Source organism: Chelonoidis abingdonii, chromosome 6 (assembly GCF_003597395.2).
Source record: "Chelonoidis abingdonii isolate Lonesome George chromosome 6, CheloAbing_2.0, whole genome shotgun sequence".
In the NCBI taxonomy this organism is placed as follows: domain Eukaryota; kingdom Metazoa; phylum Chordata; order Testudines; family Testudinidae; genus Chelonoidis; species Chelonoidis abingdonii.
The window spans coordinates 81,669,676-81,690,161 of NC_133774.1; the positions used below are offsets into that span (position 1 = coordinate 81,669,676).

General features: G+C 44.5%; 1 protein-coding gene across 1 annotated transcript in view; it reads left to right on the top strand.

The window, feature by feature from the left end:
- The first annotated feature begins 14,435 nt into the window (after positions 1–14,435).
- Positions 14,436–20,486, top strand: part of PHAX (phosphorylated adaptor for RNA export) — a 23,852-nt gene continuing 17,801 nt past the window's right edge. The window contains exons 1-3 of the mRNA XM_032798549.2: positions 14,436–14,588; positions 16,153–16,769; positions 19,472–19,592. Coding sequence (XP_032654440.1) covers positions 14,484–14,588; positions 16,153–16,769; positions 19,472–19,592 — 843 coding nt within the window. The 5' untranslated portion in view covers positions 14,436–14,483. The remainder of the gene's footprint in view (positions 14,589–16,152; positions 16,770–19,471; positions 19,593–20,486) is intronic.

Genomic DNA, 20,486 nt, shown 5'->3' on the forward strand with positions numbered 1-20,486 from the left:
CACTGTGCAATGGAATGTATTTTTAATTTTGCAGTAGAGACTGTTAAACTATGTAGTTTCCTTTTTTGCGTCAGCGTGAGGCTAACAGACAGCTTTGTAATAACTCAGGCTCCTGGGATTTTAAACAAAGTCATCTGAGAACTCTGAGAGAGCAAAACCCTCCGAAGCCTGAGTTCATAGAATCTCAGAGTTGGAAAGGACCTGAGGAAGTCGTCTAGTTCTGGAGCTGCACTGCATTCTGTAGCTCAAAGGAGATAAACAACAGTAATCTATCAGTACCGAGGCTGCAAATCAAGATCCATTCCAAAATATTTCACAAGGAAAAGATGCCATGGTAGAAAAGAACAGGGCAGCCACAACTGAAAAGTGACAGAGTCCTGGAGTACTGTCATGCTGAAAGCTCCCATGCCTAGTTTCCCCTGGCTTCTGTTGGCACACAAGATTAATGCTCTCTGGTAATATTTAGAAGATCTCTGGTCAGTTCCCCTCCATCTGTTGATACCTGGTTTCCCCTGCATGTAGTCCTTGAAACAGGTTAATACAAATGGGAATGGGCTGCTGTGTGCTGATCACTTGTCATATTGCTTCTTTCTCCTTTTGCAGTGCTAGCAGACTATCAGTCTTTCACAGTCCCAAGATAAGGTATATATAGTCCTTTATAAGCACTTCAGGTAAAACATCAAGTTTACATCTGTTTCTTCTCCAACAGATCTCTTTAGAAGGGCTATGGCAAAAAGGTTCAGAAGTGACTACTGTTTTGGGGTGCCATTTTAATATGTCTGACTGGAGACACCTTGAAGTTAATATTCACAGGAGCTGTGCTGTGAAGTCAGTGGCAGCTGAGGGATTCAAAATCAGCATTCACCTTTAAAAATGTTGGACTAAACATGTAAGCCCTGAGCTTCTGCCTCACTACATCTCCCTTGAAGCTTTACCCCTCCAACCATGGAAATATGGGAACTGACTCCACTCTTGCTCTAGTTTCACAGCTTTACAGGCAACCACCGCACTGCTCACTCAGACTTTTGGGGGCTACCTTCTCTAGCTCTGTGGCACCTTTAGGCTGTCTCCATTTTTGAGAGCTGCCTCCTTGGGCACCACTCCACTCACAAGTAAACATCATTTTTTGCCAGCCTTACCACTAGACTCTCACAGTCCTCAGCTAGTGTTTATTTTATGGCTCCAGAGCTAGCGTGAGTGACCTCAACTCATTTTAGATCCCTTTGATGTCAGGTGTAGGGGCAGTGGTGCTGGAACAATTTTTATAGTGGCGGGGGTTGCTGAAGACAGAAACCAGGTATTTGGGTTGTTAATATGACCTTAAACCAGAGGCACCCCTAGTTCCATCATCTATGTGTAGGGGACAAGTCTGTAAAAGTAACTCACTGATACCTTTGCAGTTACTGCTTGTTATGCCCTCACCCTCACTGCACAGGTTGATTCCAGATTGCCTGAATCCTTATGGTCCGAATTCCCCATTACTTTGCACTTTGTGTAGTCATTTACACCCATGCAAAACAGGTGTAAAATATTCCTTTTCTCATTTTACACTCAGTTTGCACTGACTTTGCACAGGTGAAAGTGAGTACAGGAGGTACAAAACAGTAGAGAATCAGAACCAATATCCCCACCACTTCTAATGGTAGGTCAAGTGGAAGAACTGTAATTTAGCTTTCATCCTCAGAGTCCTCCACCAAAGTTATCAAAATCCTCCAGTAAAAAGAAAGAAGTCAGGACTTGATATTCATAATGTAGAAAAAACACTCAAAATACACAGGACTTGAAAGCATTAAGATTGCAGCCATGTTTATACAATATAAAAGAGTGATAGGGAACAAAAGCACATATTCTTATATTATTTGCTTAAAGGAATACATTCATCCTGAACTCAGTTCAAATCTCACAAAATAAGTTAAAACTGGTTTCAGGTACTACACCTGCCATTTTGCACCACACATGCCAAAGTTTGTGGTTTTATAATTGCATTTTCCTATTTTTTAAAATGTTCTTCCTCCTTTTGTAAAAACTAGCACAAACAACAGGAGGAAATAACTAAGGTACCAATTCTGCACACTTATATAAATGCTTAATTTTGAGCATGAGTACTCCCCCTGAATTCACCCTCTTCAATGTGAGACTATTCACATGCTTAAAGTAAAGCATATGCACAAGTGTTTGAGTGAACAGGGTCTGTCAAAGAAAACACCCAGTATTTTGGTGGTGTGTGTTTGTCTAATTGCTTTCAATTATAGCACTCATGATTCTTGTATCTTCTCCCTTAAAACAGCAGTTCACATTTAATGTTTATGGGAATTTAGATGACTTACTATGGCCACTAGATAACTACCATATGTTTTCAGGAATGCAACATGTTTTGAATAACCAAAAAATATATAATTTAAAGTGGACACTAAAGCACCGATCCTGCAAGCACTCACACACATGCTTAACTTTAAGCATATGAATAAATCCTGTTTACCTCAATGGGACTACTCACATGCTTAAAGTTAAGATTGTGCATAGGTGTTCGCAGTATCAGGATCTAAAAGCTGTATGCAAGTATTATATATATACTATGTACTACATGGAACTACCATCAGCCACCTCCTCTACATGGATGACATCAAGCTGTATGCTAAGAATGAACGAGACATCGACTCGCTAATCCACCTGACGCGGATCTACAGTGAGGATATCGGGATGTCATTCGGACTGGAGAAGTGTGGCCGGATGGTAGTGAAGAGAGGGAAGGTAGTCAAGACTGATGGGGTGGAACTACCAGCGGGCCACATAGCAGACATACAGACCAGCTACAAGTACCTTGGCATCCCACAGTCACATGGAAACCACGATGAGGAGGCAAGGAAGACAGCAACATCCAAGTATCACCAAAGGATAAGACAGGTCCTGAAGAGCCAGCTCAGTGGGAAGAACAAGATCCACGCCATCAACAGATACGCCCTGCCGGTCATCAGATACCCTGCCGGTATAGTGAGCTGGCCAAAGGAGGACATGGAGGCTGCCGATGTGAAGACCCGGAAGCTCCTCACAATGCACGGAGGTTTCCACCCCAAGTCCAACACCCAGAGACTGTATACTAGCCGGAAAGAAGGCGGGCGGGGCTTGGTGAGCGTCAAAGCCACTGTCCTGGATGAAACCCGGAACATCCAGGAGTACATCAGTAAGATGGCCCCCAAAGATGAGCTGCTGAGAGAATGCCTGAGGCAGCAGCAGACATGGGAGGAAGACCAAGCAGAAGAAGTGCCATGGCAAGACAAGACCCTGCATGGGATGTACCATCGACAGATAGCTGAGGTGGCTGACATTGGGAAATCCTACCAGTGGCTGGAAAGGGCTGGACTAAAAGACAGCACTGAGGCACTGATCATAGCAGCACAGGAACAGGCACTGAGCACCAGATCCATTGAAGCAGGGGTCTACCACACTAGAGAGGACCCAAGGTGCAGACTGTGCAGAGAGGCCTCAGAGACAGTCCAACACATAGTGGCAGGATGTAAGATGCAGGCAGGAACAGCATACACTGAACGGCACAACCAAGTGGCTGGCATTGTGTACAGGAACATCTGCACAGCGTATGGGCTAGACCCTCCCAAGACCAGATGGGAGATTCCACAGAAGGTTGTGGAGAATAGCAGGGCTAAGATTCTGTGGGACTTCCAGATCCAGACGGACAGGCAGGTACTGGCCAATCAACCAGACATCGTGGTAATAGACAAGGACCAGAAGACAGCGGTGGTGATAGATATAGCAGTGCCAAGTGACAGCAACATCAGGAAGAAGGAATATGAGAAGCTGGAGAAGTACCAGGGCCTGAAAGAGGAACTAGAGAGGATGTGGAAAGTGAAGGCCAAAGTGGTCCCAGTGGTGGTAGGAGCACTCGGGGCTGTGACTCCTAAGCTGGGTGAGTGGCTCCAACAGATCCCAGGAACAACATCAGAGCTCTCTGTCCAGAAGAGTGCAGCGCTAGGAACAGCTAAGATATTGCGCAGAACCCTCAAACTCCCAGGCCACTGGTAGAGGATCCGAGGTTGAGGAAGACACATACCACCCATAGGGGTGAGAGGGGAATTTTTTTTTATATATTTAAATATATATATATAAAATCATAATATGAATTAAGGAAAATACTTGCTTATTTATGTATATATATACTACTATATTATATACTACATATTATATATATTTATTAGCAGTAGTATTAATAACAATAATGATCATTTTAATTTATTATGCCCCTGCAAGAAAAAGTTACAGTCTCAAATGCAGAGTATTTTGGAATTATATTTGTAATAAAGCATTTAAAAGTAGTCTTACTGAGAGGAAAAGATATAAAGACCTAGTAAAAAAAAATAAAGCCACAACAGAATTTTAGTCTACAATCAAAACAAAGGGACATCTTTTTGTTGTTATGTTACTATATATAGACTTAGCTTGATAACCAGTGGAATGTATACATGTTATATTAATCAAATGAGAAGTTATTTCTAGTGGACAGAGCACTGGACTGGGACTCAGGAAACTTATATTCTGTTTCTGGGTCTACTGTTGGTCTGCTGGGTGGCCTTGGGTAAGTTATTACATCACTCTTTGCCTCAGTTTCCCCATCTGTAAAATTTAACTGACACTGACCACCTTTGTAAGTGCTTTGAGATCTACCAAAGAAAAGTGCTGTATAATTAAGTATTATTATTATTATTTATTATTCTATAACAGTTATCATATGCAATGAAAAATTCTGCCTGAATGTGATAAAAGAGAATTGCAAAGGAAAAGTAATCAACCATTTTATTAAAAGGCAGCCAAATTCAAAGTGCATTCTGTTGACGAGTCCAGAAAAGACCCTTCCAAAAACAAACAAAATGCTACATATTCAGTTCCACAGCAAAATCTGCTGTTGACTTCAGTGGTGGAAGGAAAGGGCTCTATTTGGTGTATCTGAAGAATACTCTTGGATGTTGTAGGCACTTGGGTTAAAAAGGAAGTGATCCATTTAACTCTGAAGGGAAATAAATGAAAATTTTGAATAAATACCACTTTAAAGTAAAATCAGTGGCTCTGAAAGGTACCTAATTTTCCTCACTAGGAGATGAAGTTTTTTATCTGTCCACACAACAAGCAGTTCGAGCTTCCTCACCCTTTCCTGACAGAGTGCCTTCACAACTTTGACCTGGAGGTCTCTATAGGTTATAAAGTAGTTCAGTCTCCATGGCTATTCAATCATTGTCCACTCTGCTAAAACTACCAAGAAGGATGCCAGCTGGTGCTAGAATGATATCATCAATTCCTTTCACACAGGTCACTACAAGACCTGTTAGATAAGTTTCAATCACTACTGACCTGGGCTGGGTTTGAACTAGTGACCCAGAGGTAAAAAGCACTGTAGCCCATAACTTCTTGAGTCATTCAGTCTCCCTGTAGTTGTAACTCTTAATACAAACCTTATTCCTAAGGTTAATTTAATACCTAAGATCAAGCAGGTTCCAGTTAGCTGTAAGTTATGCAGCTTCTGATGCAGTTGGAACTTCAGCAGCTCCAGAGGTGGATCAGGCAAGGGCATGCTTTTAGAACAGTACCTGATTCACTTAATTAAGAGGGCTTTGTGGCCATAACTCCTGTGGTCTACCATTCCCTAATATAATGAACCCCAAGAAAGAAAAGGATCCCAGGCATCTGTGTTTGAAATTGACAAGAAGCCTCACAGAGATTATGAACTCAGATGACCCTTCTGAAACTTCAGAGAGTTCATGTTCAGAAGTTCTGACTCTGACACCTCTCAAAGGGACAATAAAAAGACACTAGAGAGGTATACTGCTATATGTAGGTTTGTCACTAGAAAGACACAGGTTTTCTCTCAATATTGAACACTGAAGTTCTGAACCTAAAGAGTGTGTGACAGATCCAGCATGAAGAATTTTGAAAGGGGATATTTACTAATGCATTTTGAAAATCTTGCCCAGACCTTGTCTTTTCAGAAATATGCCCTCATTTGTATGTTTCACAGTGACCTTAAATCCACAATGTCTATAAGGTCTTTTTGCATTTTGGCTTTGGGGTGCTTCTGAGAGAGGTGAGATTGTCCAGTGTTTTGGACACTAGCCTAAGAGTTAAAAGACCTGGGTTTAAGTCCCTCATCTGGCACAGATATCCTGTGTGACCATAGGCAAGTTACTTAGCCTCTCTGTGCTTCAGTTCATCTGCATATGAGGATAATAGTACTTCCCTATCTCACAGGGGTATGAGGATAAATATATTAAAGACTGTGCAGTACTCAGATACTGTGGTAATGGGGGGGACACACTTAAGTACATAAGACAGTCTTTTTGTGTCCCACATTTGAGAAATGAAAGACTCCACCCTCTGAATGTCTTCCTTTTCCATCTTCCTTATTTTTCCATCTGCTCCTTAAAACTACATTTACTGTTAGAGTTCTTTATATCTTGAAGTGAATTTAAGTGTGAAATGTGCTAGACTTCCAGACTTGGGGCTTGAAATCATCAACCCATGGAACAAATACAGCACATGCAGCACACAACTTGTCCACACTAGCCTGCCAATCTGTATCAATCCTGATTTGCGTGGCTTGCCCACAACATTTTGGCACCTGAGGTGGGGAGCTCAAATGATGCTCCCATGCCCCCTCGCTTGGGCCAAAACTTTGAAAGGTCTCAATTCTGCCTTCTTCCTGTTCTACTCCTCTCATGGTACTGCTCTGCTACCTACCCCAATAAAGGAGAACTAACAACTTAAAATGCCTTGTTCAAAAATTTTAAGTAACATTTAACTTTCAAACGCCTGAACAGCAAATGTAATTTTTATTGTCTGAATAGTAAACACTGGCATTTTTATATCTTTGAATAATCAAAGTGGTGCTTTCCATGCCTTCTTGATGGCAAAGATTTGAACTGCTTCCTGAAGATCAACAGTCTGGGCCAGCTCATGTGCTATTAAGATGGCTGCAAGGCCAACCAGCCTCTCCTGTGCCATTGTGGAGCGTAGATGTGTTTTTATTAACTTCAGCTTGGAGAAGCTGCGTTCTCCAGTAGCAACTGTTACAGGAAGTGTTACAAGTATGCGCAGAGCAACAAAAGCATTTGGAAAGAGAGTGGTCATCTTATTTGTGCACATATATTCCAGAACCATCTTTGGAGTTGATCCTGCTGAAATGTATCTTGAAAGGGCTTTCAGTTCATCACCTAAATCACTCACATCAATATTGCGCATGTCATCGTGTATCAACACTGTCTCTAGTGCCCTGCATTGCTGGTGTAGGTCTTCTACAGGTGTAGTGAGGAGTTTTGGAATATCATACAAACGTCCCAAATATACTGCTGTGTTCCTTGAGCTGCATGAAACGTTCTTCAACTGACTGTATTGCACAATCTAGCACCTGGTTAAAGAATTCAACCGGTGGTAAGCCACAGATGCTGGAGAAGGGTGTTTTTTGAGGAACATTAGGGCACATGTGCTGAAGTTTTGGGGATAGCTGAGGCATCACGGTTAGTTGGACTGCCTGCATGATCTACCATTTGTCTGAACACTAATCTGAGGAGGTGCACAGGGTCGTGGCGGGAGGGGGTTCGGGCTGGCTCCTGTCTGGCTTTTTTCGTACTGATGCCAGGGGGTTAAGGCACGACCGGTCTGCGGGAAGAAAAAGCATCTTGCACGACGTGACGGCTCGTGGGGGCGGGGGGGGGGGGGTCACGGCTGGGTCCTGTCTGGCTTTTCAGTACTTGCTGGCCAGGGGGTGTTAAGGAGAACAGAGTGTGGAGGAAAAAATCACAGAGAAAATTAACCCATGTCCCAGAGCAGGAGAACAACCAGTGGCTCACTGATCACAGAACAGCGTAGGACAGGGCTGGTTAGCACCAACCAGGAACATCAAGCAAAAATGCATTGGGGTGGGGGGCGAGCACGAGCCAGGGGCTTCCCTTGAGTCCAGCCCAGGAGACTGACCCCTATTCCAGCTGCCCCGCTTTGTCTGCTTTGCCGGGCCGCCAGGGCACCTGGTCTGTTCTCCAGGACGTCGGCTGATACTTGCAGATGCAGGGCGCCGTGCAGTTACCACCTGACCGGCTTACAGGTGTCGGCCGATCTCTGCACGCTGTCGGCGTGACCTGCCTCGAGGGTGTCGCTGCACCTATCCTTGGCATCACTAGCTAATCGAGTCGGCAAGAGGGACAATCTGAGGCACACCCGGATCTGCAGAGACCGTTGAGAACTTCCATTGTCATGGCTGAGTGATGGACTCCCAGGGGTTGGGAATGCAAGACAGCGGGTGTTTGCTGGCATGCGGAGCACTGAGGACTCTGCCCACTGGAGCCTCAACCCCCAGCCCTGCTCGAACAGCCCCTGGCAGCTCCGGCTGCGGGGTTGCCCAGACTGAGAAAGAGGACTGTCAGCCGCCCAGCACCGGGCAAGCCCTAGCGTGGGGAGAACACCCGAACCAATGTGGATGGCATCCAGCAGCCTGGTGCGCGCTCACTCTGGGGTGGGGGGCTTGCAGAAGGTCAGCCCGCCTTAGGGTTCTCACTGGCTTGTTGCGGGGTAGCCCCCGGCCTCTTGGTCTCCTGGGAAGTAACCTCACGAGCCGCCGGCCCCTCATACGACGCGTCCAGCTGGACGGCACTCTGGCGAGACTGAGTGACCAGCCAGCGCTCTGAGGACACCTGGGGTTCACGGAGCAGAAACGTTACAGCTGGTCTCGGGTCATTCAGAGCCAAGTGCGCTCGACCCCACTTGAAGCCCCCAGTCCAGAGCTCTCCCGGCCGAGGCATCCGCGCACCGAGCTAGCTCTCCCGGCCGGAGATCCGGCAAGCCCGCTCTTCCGCTCTCCGCCGGAGCTCGGCAAGCCCCGCTCCCTGCTCTCACGGCCGGAGCGCGGCAAACCCTGCTCATCCCGCTCTCCGACCGCGCACGCAATTCCCGGCAAGACCCGCTCTCCCTGGCCACCCGCGCGCCGGAGCTTCCCGCACACGCCCGCGCTCCCCCTCTACGGCGGAGCTCTGGCAACCGCTCTCTTCCGCCGGAGCTCGCGGCAACCCCGCTCTCCCGGCTCTCCGCGAGCGCGGCAAACCCCGCCTCTCCCGCTCTCCCGGATGGAGCTCCGGCAAGCCCCGCTCGCCCTCTCTCCGCGGCCAGGTGCTGCCGGCTCCTATTTCTGAGGCAGCCCGCTCTCCAAGGCCGAAGCGGACGACAGGCAACCCCAGCTCTCCCCGCCCATTTCCCCGGCCGGAAGCTCCGGCAAGCCAGACTCTCCGGCTGGAGCTCCGGCAAGCCCCGTCTCAGCCGCCCGGTAGCGCAGAACAACTACCCGCTTTCCCGCCTCAAAACGCGAAGACCTCTGGCAACCAGATTCCAACGACTCTCTGCGCGGAGCGCAGCATAACCCGCTCTCCCGCTCCACAGCAGTAGCTAAGGCAAAGCCGCTCTCGGCCGGAGATAACCAAGACCAAGATACTCAGAATACCCGGCGGAGCGTGGCAACGCCCCCGCTCTCCCGGCTACTCCGGCCAGAGCGCGGCAACCCCGCTCTCACCCGCCGGAGCTCCGGCCAAGCCGCTCATCCCCGGCCGGAGCGCGCAAGCCCGCTCTCCTCCTCTCAGGCTCTGAGCCAAATAAAAATCCCCAATCACACATCGAACCGGAAGTACCCCTCCTTTTAAGACTCCTACTCTTATCCAACTCCTCTGGCCGCTTGGATCAGACCCTCCCAGGACCCCAGGACCTATGCTCCTGGGACCAGCGATGTGGGGCAGGCAGTGAGTGCTAGCGGTGGCAGAGAGGCGGAAAGGAATGGCGGGGATAAGTCCGAATCACTGGAGGCAATAAAGCGGTGAGTGTCCACACCTGATGACCAGCGCGGCAACAGCAGCGCTGACTCCCTACACCCGGAACAGACACAGGTGTACGCCAGCGCGGCAAAATGTCAGGGAGGATGTTCCCAGATGTTGCTTTAAATTTGTCATCAGTGAGTTGATGCAGAGAAAAATCAACATTGAATTGTTGTTTGGGGTCTCTATGGGATTATCCTGTGCCTCATAATCAAAATGTCATCTTCTTTGGTGACTCTTGTATTCTTGAATGAGTGGGAAAATAGCTTCAGTGTGAATTCCTCTGCCAATTTCTGTGCATTCTTCAGGACGTTTTGAAATCCCTCATCGACAGTAAGACTGTAGGTATGACATGCTTTGTCCAGTTGTTCATTGCTCCAGATATCAAAGTCAACATGTGGAGTCTCTTTCTTATAACATTTATTTCAAACGGTATGTCGTGCCACAACACAAAGCCACACAGAAATTTGAAGTTATGTATGTTTCGGTGATTCCATTTCCCTCTGCCACTGTCTCCTCACAAACAGTTCCTGTCATAGCATTATTCCATAGGGCAACTATGGCAACATCTATCTTCCCAATTTGGTGTTGATAGGCTTTATCACCTCCACTTGACTTTCCATCGTGTGGCACTCAGTGTTTCAGTGTCAGAGATGATATTCCCAGACGTTGCTTCAAATTTGCTGTTGATGCAGAGAAGAATACATAGATGCTTTGAATTATATTAAAAAATTCAGCAGCCTCACTATAAGCTGATGCTGCATCATGACCACCAGTTCAATGAATGAGAATTGCATGGGACAAAAAAAAAGCTTAAGGGTTTAACTCTCGATCCGTGTCTGCACTCCTATGTTCTTTACTCTCATTTTGCATCATTATGTAGCCCGACTCTCATGTCAGCTATGGCAATCCCGTATCTTCCAGTTTTTTAAGAAGCACTTTTTGTCATACCAGCTCCTGTAGTATCATCAATGTCAATAATTCTAGAAAATGCTCTCTGACAGCACCATTGCAGGGACATTTTCACTAGGTGTTGTTGTTACAAACACACCATTAAGTAATTTGTTCCATAGGCTGATGTCAGGTTTGCAGTCCAGAATAAAGAGTAATATCTTGCTGACTTCAGATACCACAACTCTTCTTTGACTTTTGTTGCCAGTAACTGTATGATCTCATTTGAATTGTTCTTCAAGGTAGTGGTGTGTGTACATTCTTGGGGTGGACTCTTCTAGATACTCCTGAGTACAGCATCAAACTCAGTCATCAGCTCCACAATTTTAAGGAAGTTTCCATTGTTTTGGCACATACAGCTGATCTTGAAGTGCTGCAAACAGGGAGTTGCAGCGCTGGCTGAGCTTTTAAGTGTAGACACCTGCTAAGTTGCAGCGCTGTAACCCCTTCACCAGCGCTGCAACTAGCAAGTGTAACCATGCCCTCAGTTGAAGGGGACAAATAAGCAGGATGGTAGCAGGGCCTGAGTGAGGGGAGATATCAGTGTCTTAAGGGCCTAACTGGCTCCTACTACTTCAGTTGACTGCCTGTTCTCCTGAAGTGGGTTCAGGGAAGCAGCAGGAAACAGGAAGTTCCCTGAGAAGCTGGTGTTAATCAGTCCAGGCTCCTGGGAGTGCTAGAGAGGTACATAAGAGCCTCTTCCTCCTCTCTCTCCCTGCAGCTCCTGCTGCTTTCTGTTGTTCCCTCTCACCTTTTCTCCTGCCTGCCTGTTATGTCTCTTGTGCTCTCCATCCTCCAGCACAGCACTCCACCATCTCTTTGCATCTAGAACAGAGAGAATACATATGCACCAGCAGCAGACACAATTTTCTACACTCTGGGTCCTAGTAGCAGCTGCCTCAGATCGTCTCACGGTAAGGCCAGCTCTACTGATTTGGAGGAACTATAGTGTATAGTTAATACCACATACCAGGTAGCTTAACACCCACTTTTGGCTACTGTTCTGATATTGCCAATAAGAGGACAATTAGGATTTTCTTATACTAGAAGTATAAGAATTAGTTAAGTTCATGGAGGATAGGTCCACTGATGGCTATTACCCAAGATGGTCAAGGATGCTTTGGGTATGCCTAAGGCTCTGACTACTAGAAGCTGGGACTGGATGATAGGGGATGGATTACACAATAATTGCCCTGCTCTGTTCTTTCTCTCTGAAGTATCTGGCACCAGCCACTGCCAGAACACAGGATACTGGGCTAGATGGACTATTGGTCTGATCCAGTATGGCCATTCTTATGACATTCTCTCTCTCACCCTAAAGTTTAAACAGGAGAGATTGAGAGACACTCACACATCAAAATACTCCTGTAGTGGTGCGAGCACTCCTCTGAGAGGTGTGGGAGATCACTGTTCAAATCCTTTCTCCACCTTTAGGCAGAGAGTGGAACTAACATGGATCTCCCTGTTAAGTGCTCTAACCAGTGAGCTAAAAGTTATAAGGTTGGCTCCCTTCGGTCCCTTGCTTAGACTCTGAATAGGGCCAAATCCATGAGGTGTGCTCAGAGCATGCATTCCAGATCAGACGCTGCACGGAAGATATGGGAGGAATGCCCATTTTCCCCCAGTTTGTGGATTGTGCTGGGTTTAGAAGGGAGATAGAACAATGTGCATACCCAGAGGCAGAATCTTAGGCACCAAAGGAATGTTTACCTTGAAAATTTAGGAGCCAAGCGAGTTTAGGCAGGTACAGGGAGTTGAAGTTTTGTGAATCACAGTGAAACCTAAAACTGAGACATAGGCACATAAATCTGTGGTTTAGGTATCTTAAGAACCTTTGTGGATCTGAGCCTAAGGTCCCTATTCTGCAACAAGCACCACACGAACACAGGGTTCTGCCCTTATTGCAGGGCCAGAACCTAAGTAAAAGCTGAACTAGAACTTCAGGATTTGGACCTTAAGTATTGTAGCCCATAGAGTTAGTTTTAGTATTTATTTTATTTAGCAGTAATGCAAGGAACCTACAGGCCTGTATCCTGTAAGACATTAGCTTTAGCAGTAAGCATAAGTCTTGAGACCTATGACCTTTGGGACACAGAAATGGCCCAATTGTCATCCCTAAGTTTTGGGGAACTGGGAATAGAATGTTTAAGGGAGAAGTCTGTACATAATGACATCAGGCAACCACAAGAATATGAACAAAAAAGAGTTTTTGGATATTTTAGGATAGGAACATCTGCAGATGTCTGACCACAAGAGTACCACAGCAACAAAGTGACAGATATGATGATAAGTTGAGATTATTAAAATATTAACCTATAGAAGGGCACCTCAACGTTAGTAGAGTGAGGAAGTAAAAATAAAGAAGAGGGAAGAAACCTCTACTAAATATGATTAGGCATAGTGATGTCAGCATAACATATTATAAAAGTTGTATCCCAGCCTGTGTACAAGAGGAGAGAGAGATGAAGCCCTTGGGAGATGCCAGGATGATGGCCAATGGTGATGATGAGGAAGGTGATGAGGAAGATAATGGTTAACATTTTAAGTTTTTCTGCAAGGCATAGTGAGTATATGGCTATTCAGATGTACATTCTTTATTATCTGTTTCTACCTTGCTGGGTTAGAGTTTTTGTGACTTTGCTAAATGTATTAGTAAACTATTACAAATACAGAAGTGTTCCTAAAGTGTGAGTGTTGCAACTGTGCACATTGTGATTTCCAGCTGAACAGTAAGTTTAATAACACTTAAGCCTGATCTTGGGACAAGAACCTGTCAAACTTCAGAATCATAACTAGGAATTCTTAAGTAATCAATATAATTAATACACAATCCATAGATCAGACTACAGTATAGACACCTTTTTACACAGTTTTACTGTGAGTTAACCTTGGAAACTGGGGTATATAATGAGTCACATTTTATCCTGGCTGCATGTAACACTGGGCTAGGCCATACTTGCATGGAGGCCCACAGTAACTTTGTAAAACTGGAATAATCATGAATAACTATCTAATAGCAGTTTTCTAATGTTTCACTAACATTTGTAAAGTCCATTACAGGCCTAGGAAGGAAGGTGTTACACATCTGCACAATATAATTATATAAATAAAAATAGGGACTGTAACTGGCCCTGAAGAGTGACAAAAGATAGCAACACAATTATACAGCATGGCTGTCTGGTGAAATAATGTGGCAATACTATGCCATCAGACAGTGGCAATCCTGTGACACCTTGCTGATGTGCTACCACATGGTAAGCTCACAGAGAGCCACAGGGATCTTTTCTCTCGAGCTCCCGTAACAGCGGGGACAGGGTGACATGCTCTAGCAAAGCAGTGGCGTGACGATGCCTATGCAGAGACCTGACGGTGGTGGCCAATGTCGTAGGATGTGGCAAGATGGTGTCCGGGCAACGTGCCTGCGTTTCTTTTTCCCTTGGAACAATCCGAACTAGGCCTTCCATGGGGATTTCCGACAAAGACTACAGGTCCCGGGATGCCCTGCGGCGCGCCCGCCCGCCCAGCGCACGGCACATTGGGGCATGTAGGCCCTGCGGATGCTCTTTGCACGAGCGAAGTTTGAGGTAGGCGGTTCCATTTGCTTCCCCCTCTCCCCTGCGAGCGGCAGCGCTGGCGGGCTCCGCCCCCTGCCTCAGTGTTGCTCTCGCGGTCTCGGGGAAGATGGCGCTGGAGGGGCGGCGGATGGAGCAGGATGCGGAGGACGGGGAGATCTCGGACTCCGACTCCGACATGCCCGCCAGCGTCTCGGCCAGGGGCCCTGCGCAGGTGAGGGGAGGCCCCGGGGGTTCGGCCGCCTCCCTAGGAGGGACCCCACCGCGGCTCCTGACCCAGCCCCGGCTTCCCGCCACTGCTGCTGCGAGGCGGGCCTCAGGGCGGGAGACTCTGCGCAGTGCTGGGGGAGTCCGAGGGAACGTGCTGCCCTGAGGAAATGGCTCGTGCCTGGCCCCTGGCCTGCCTGGGCGGCGCTGAGATGCTGCCGGGAAGGGGCCAGGGGAGATGGGTTGGGAACAGCTCCCTTGACAAACCGCCCTGCCCGCATCCTCCCACCCCCCGGCACATCTCCAGTGCTATCCTGGTGTGTTGCATAGTGAGCCTGTGTCTCGGGATGGGGGGAGATGTTGTTGCTGTGCTTTGTGGGGAGGAGGTTGGGAGACGAGCAGTGGGATTTGTTGTTAGGAATTGCTGGGTGTTTCCCTTCGGAAGAGACATTGCAGGAGCCTAGTTAGTGTTGTTGTTTTTATCAAATAGGTAGGTACTGTTGTCCCGTGAAACGTGAGTAACCCCTACCCGTTTGTCTAATTGCTTTTCCTCTACCCCCGTTTGCCAGCGCACGTTTGTTGGTTTTTAATGGTTAATTGTTCTGTATTGTTGAAAACCTTTCAAAAGGACATGTTATGACAGCAATTATTTCCTTCTGAATTTAAAGCTATGTCTCTGTTTTGTGTTTAAGCCGTTACCTGCCAGAGAGACTGCACTTAATTAGCTTTCAGACTTTTTAGTAAATACTGATTTTCATGTGTATATTATCAGATCGTATGAGAAATACATGGTGGTAGGAGTGTAGAAAATAGGAGAATACAGTCTTGAGATGTACACCAAGAAAGGAGCATGTAAACTACAGATGCATTTTTAATGCATAGGGCTATGTTCACCATGTTTTTCCGAAGTCTTGTGCTGTCAGCTATCCCTTTCATTCAAAGCAGTTATGTATTTCATACAGTGGTAAGAAAAGCCGAAGAGTCTTTACTTCTGTTGCTTTGTGCCAGAAAATAATTCAGGAATGCCGTCAAGTTACTGAAAGAGTGTGGGTTAAAGAGAGGAATGTATTCATCTAAAATTGAGGAGGCAAAAGATTAGTTTTAAGATTATCTTGGCTTTTAGGAGCTCTTGTTATGATCATATTTGAAATAACTGGAATTATGGGTAAAGAATTCTAAGTTTACAATGGTAGCAGCAGTATATCTTGTGGTTTGCCTATAACTAGGAGCAAGGAGTGAACTAAGAGGTGGAAACATTATCTAAAAGTTGTATCTATTCTTTACAGATAGCTTATGTAACCTTGAACATCTCAGTTTACCTATCTGAAATGGAGAATCATCAATGGGTATTCTGAATGAGATTTGGTGTCTGTAGGGTGCTTTGAAGTCCTTGGATGAAAGTTCTAGTGAAAAATAAAGTATATCTAGTCTAGTCTGTTTTAAAATTATTCTCACATATGAATCAGAGTAAATTAGTCTATTAGTGAGACTAATCGTAATCAAATCATCAAGGTAGCTTTCCTTTTTAGAAATACTAATTGAATGAATACAAAATGACTTTGCCATTTCAGAAACCACATGATGGCAACAGTTCAACCAAACCTTTCCAGAGCACCATTTCACCCTGTGCACCAAGTGTTCCTTATCGAACAACCAATGGTGTGGACTCAAGTGATGAGAGCTTCTCTGATTCAGATGATGACGCTTCTGTGTGGAAACGGAAACGACAAAAATGTTTTAACCTCCCTCCTGCTGAACCAGAGCTTTTTCAGTTTAGCCAGAGTCACCAGAAGCAAACTGTCCTAGGGGGTAAGAAGATCAACAATATTTGGGGTGCAGTGCTTCAGGAACAAAATCAGGATGCAGTGGCCACTGAACTTGGAATTTTAGGAATGGAGGGTACTATTGACAAGAGTAGGCAGTCTGAGACTTACAATTACTTACTGGCTAAAAAGCTGATGAAAGAAACTGACCAAGATGTGGAGGTATTAAATAAAGAGCTAGAAGAATACATGCAGGATGACAAAAAAACAGCGTCAAAGAAGGAAGAAAATGGACAAGGTCTTCTCAAACGGAAACGGCCTATCAAGGACAGACTGGGTGAAAGATTAGAAATGAATTATAAAGGGATGTACGAGATTACTGAAGAAGATTCTGAGGAAAAAGTGGCAGATGAAATTTCTTATCGGTGAGATCTTATGTTCCTTAATCCAATAGGTTATATAAAAGTTACTGAAGGGAAGAATAAGACTGTGTTCTTGTTGAGTGGTTGACTGTTTTAGGTGACCATGTTAAATTATGAGATAAGAGTTAGAATGGCTTGTTCAGGTTCCCAGAATCCTGAAACCTAAGTGTAGTATTATTGATGGGGCTGGTAGCACCAGTTTTTATTAAGGTTGGCCAACACTTCCCATTATAAGATCCTGTTTTCAGTTGATTAAAATTTGTCAAAGTCATAAACATTTCGGCTTGAATTTTCCATGCAAGGTATCAACCTGAGGCTAAACTTTTTAAAACTTCAGTCAGAAGTGTTCAGCCGTTTCTGAGAATATGGCTAGGGAAAAAAAATATGTTTTGCCGATGTTGAAAAATTGTGGAAATCTTTTAATTAAAAAGCTCCAGTGCCTCCACCCACATATGCTTCAGAGCAGGTATTTGACATTTGCCATGGGGAGTGGCATTTGTTTGACATATGCCTTTTGCCATCCTTAGAAAAACCTGCCCAAAATTGGCTAAGTTACAACTCTTTGAAAAATTGCAGTTTACAAATACTCAGTAGAGACTTAAATTTTAGTAGCTAATGGCCTTCAAAGATTCTGTCTGCACTGGGCATGCTCCAGCCCAGGATTGACTTTTCCTGCAGTTGCCACACTGGGTTTCGTGAGCTGTGCCTATGCTAAGTCCAACATCTGATCTGAGAGCTGGGAACCTGTCTCTCCTGTGGTCTGAAGAATTAATCCCGGCTGGTCCCAGGCAGCATGGAGGAGGAAGCCACCTGATTTGAATGCAGCTGAGGCTGGAGGCTAGTGAGGACTGGCTGGGCAATGAGATTGGGAGCCAGAGATAATGGGATGGGGAGACTGGGACTGATAACCTGTTGTGGGGGGATGGAGGGGAGATAACTCTGGTGAGGAGCCTTGGTGGGTGGCAGTGTGAGGACAGCTGGAGGTCAGGGTGGCAAAAGAGAAAATTCAAATGAGGCCAAGAGGAGGGAACTCAGACTGGGATGAGAAACCTGATGAGTAAAGACTGGAACTGGATAGATGAGGAAAATGGAACTGTGGTGAGGCGCAAGGTATGGGGAAAGGACAGGTCAAAAGGGACAGAGTGGAAGGGGTCAAGCATAGGGGACAACCTGCTACTTCTCTGTTACTTCCTTAACTCAAGTGGCAGAGGTCTGTGCTGTGGATCTAAAGGTTGACACTGCTGATGAGTGTTGTGGGTGTCAATATAATGCCATATGGTGGAATTTCTGGGTTTTTCCAGTTGCCTTTTTTAAAACCTAGGCAATTATACAAACTGTTCTAAGAATATTAAATTTGTTAATTCATGCACTCAGAAAATAGTGTCAATGCCAATACCAGGGTTACTTGTGCAACTTTATTTCAGGCCCATTCTATGTATGCATCATAATACAGTCTTTAATTACATAACAGTGTACTATTTTTCCCTTAGTGAGCACTGTCCATCCTGTGCACTGAATGAGATTGGTGTCCTGTGGGGAGGAAATAGTATTGATTATGTAATTAAAGATGGCATTATGCATATAGAATTGCACAGTCAGTCTTAATTCTGGCATTTCCTAACTTTTGAGTGTTTGACTTTGCAAACTGAACAACATTCTTTTAAGGTTTTAGTGTATAATAGTAGATAGTTTGCATAAACTTACCATTGTGGAAAGTAACAAAAACCAAAACTAATATAGATGACAACATTTGTATCCAAAAATATACACTAATTATTGCCATTGCCTGTTCTTACTGAATATCTTATGTTCTTCTGAATTTTGAAAAATTATAGTACAGTAAAATGACTTATAGTTAACTATAGATGTGTAGAGTCCCCAGTTTGGCATTTTATGGTTTTACGAGTAACATCAATTTGTGTCATTACATTTTGTGAAGTTACACTAAAATATGCTGAAAGTCTGTTTTCCTTCATTTACATGTTTAATACCTGTCTTTGTAGGAATTGTCATTCTGAATCAGATCAGTGTAGAAATGCTAGTTATGTTATCCACCAGCCTCAGCCTCCCAAGTAGCTGGGATTACCGGCGCGCCCCCGTGCCCGATGCAAACCCTTAATTAAAAAAATAAAATATAAACTATAGGCCTGAACTACTTGATTGTGTCCCTTAAAAAGAAAACTGGATTTGAAAGGATACCATCATCTTGATCATATTTGTCTACAAACTTTGCATCTATTTAGTTACAAAGAATTTAAGATTACTGTATGTGAACTCTGTTCATGTGACAGCAGTTCATGTATTGTCAGTTTCATGGTGTCTCATGCATAGATAGTAAGCTGTAATGCTGCAGCTACATATGCATGGGCAAATGCTTGCTGAAAAGACCTTACAAACATCAGTAGGGAGGAAATAAAGCCTTACAAAAATATTTAAAGATATTTAAAAACAAAACAAGGCATGTTATGTAAAGTTTGAGCTGTCAGAAGTACAATATTTTGAAATCAGTTTAAAAAACTGAGTTGACAGTACAAATATCTAAGGAGAAAATCTACATGTATCTTTAGTTTTGTGTAACTGAAGCTTATCTCCTATGAACAGTAGCATTTATAACATTACTCATTTGAGTAGTCCCATTGAAGTCATATGTTTAATTTTACTCGTGAGAAATCCCATTGACTGAGGGTGGCGGGTTGTTTTTTTAGGCTTCGAGAACCAAAGAAAGATTTGATAGCCCGAATAGTGAAAATAATTGGAAATAAGAAAGCTATTGAACTGCTTATGGAAACAGCCGAAGTGGAACAAAATGGCGGACTCTTCATAATGGTAAAAAAACCTTTTTTTTGCAATCGATCTTCATACTAAATACTGTTGCAGTACTTTCATGCCTAATAAATTTCTCAAATTCCTTGCATTAACTCTGTCCTCACCATGGCCTTCATTCTCATCCCTTTTCCATTTGATCCATGAAAACAACTACTAAACATTTAAATAGATCACGCTTACGTATAAATAGACTTGGCAAATTCAGTTTGTATTTTTATAATTTTGACTTTATTTACAGGCATTTTTTTTTTTTAGTTGTCTTTCAATGTACATTTTTGCAGTTGTGGGAAATTATGGGGGCCACGGGAGTGGAGGTGGGGGAGATGTCAGACAATAATTATTTAGACACTGAGTTAAATTAAAAATTAGCATTATAACAGAACACAAATTGTCAACATCACGTCAAGATGTACAAAATAAATATCCTTAAATCAAATTACTAAGTTCTCAAGCAACATTTTTCTTTCTTTGCCTATCTGTAAATTTCAGTTATCATCAATGGAAATATTATCTTTTTCATGGGCTTGTGCATGTAAAATAAAAGACATTTCCACCATTTACAGATAAAAATCTAATCCTTCAAAACCTACATATGAAGTGTAATCAGGCTTTAGACTACACTGCATTGAAATGAATGGAGGTGAGAAGGGTGGAATTGATTTAAATCACTAGTCAGGAAGACTTGATTTAATCATGGATTTCTACATAAAAGTGCATTCTTGTTGGTTGTTATAACCTTAATACTTAGGGCATGGCTACACTTACATTTTTGCAGCGCTGGTAGTTACAGCTGTGGTCGTACAGCTGTGTAGGGCCAGCGCTGCAGTGTGGCCACATTTGCAGCATTTGCAGCGCTGTTGTGAGTGGTGCATTGTGGGCAGCTATCCCACAGAG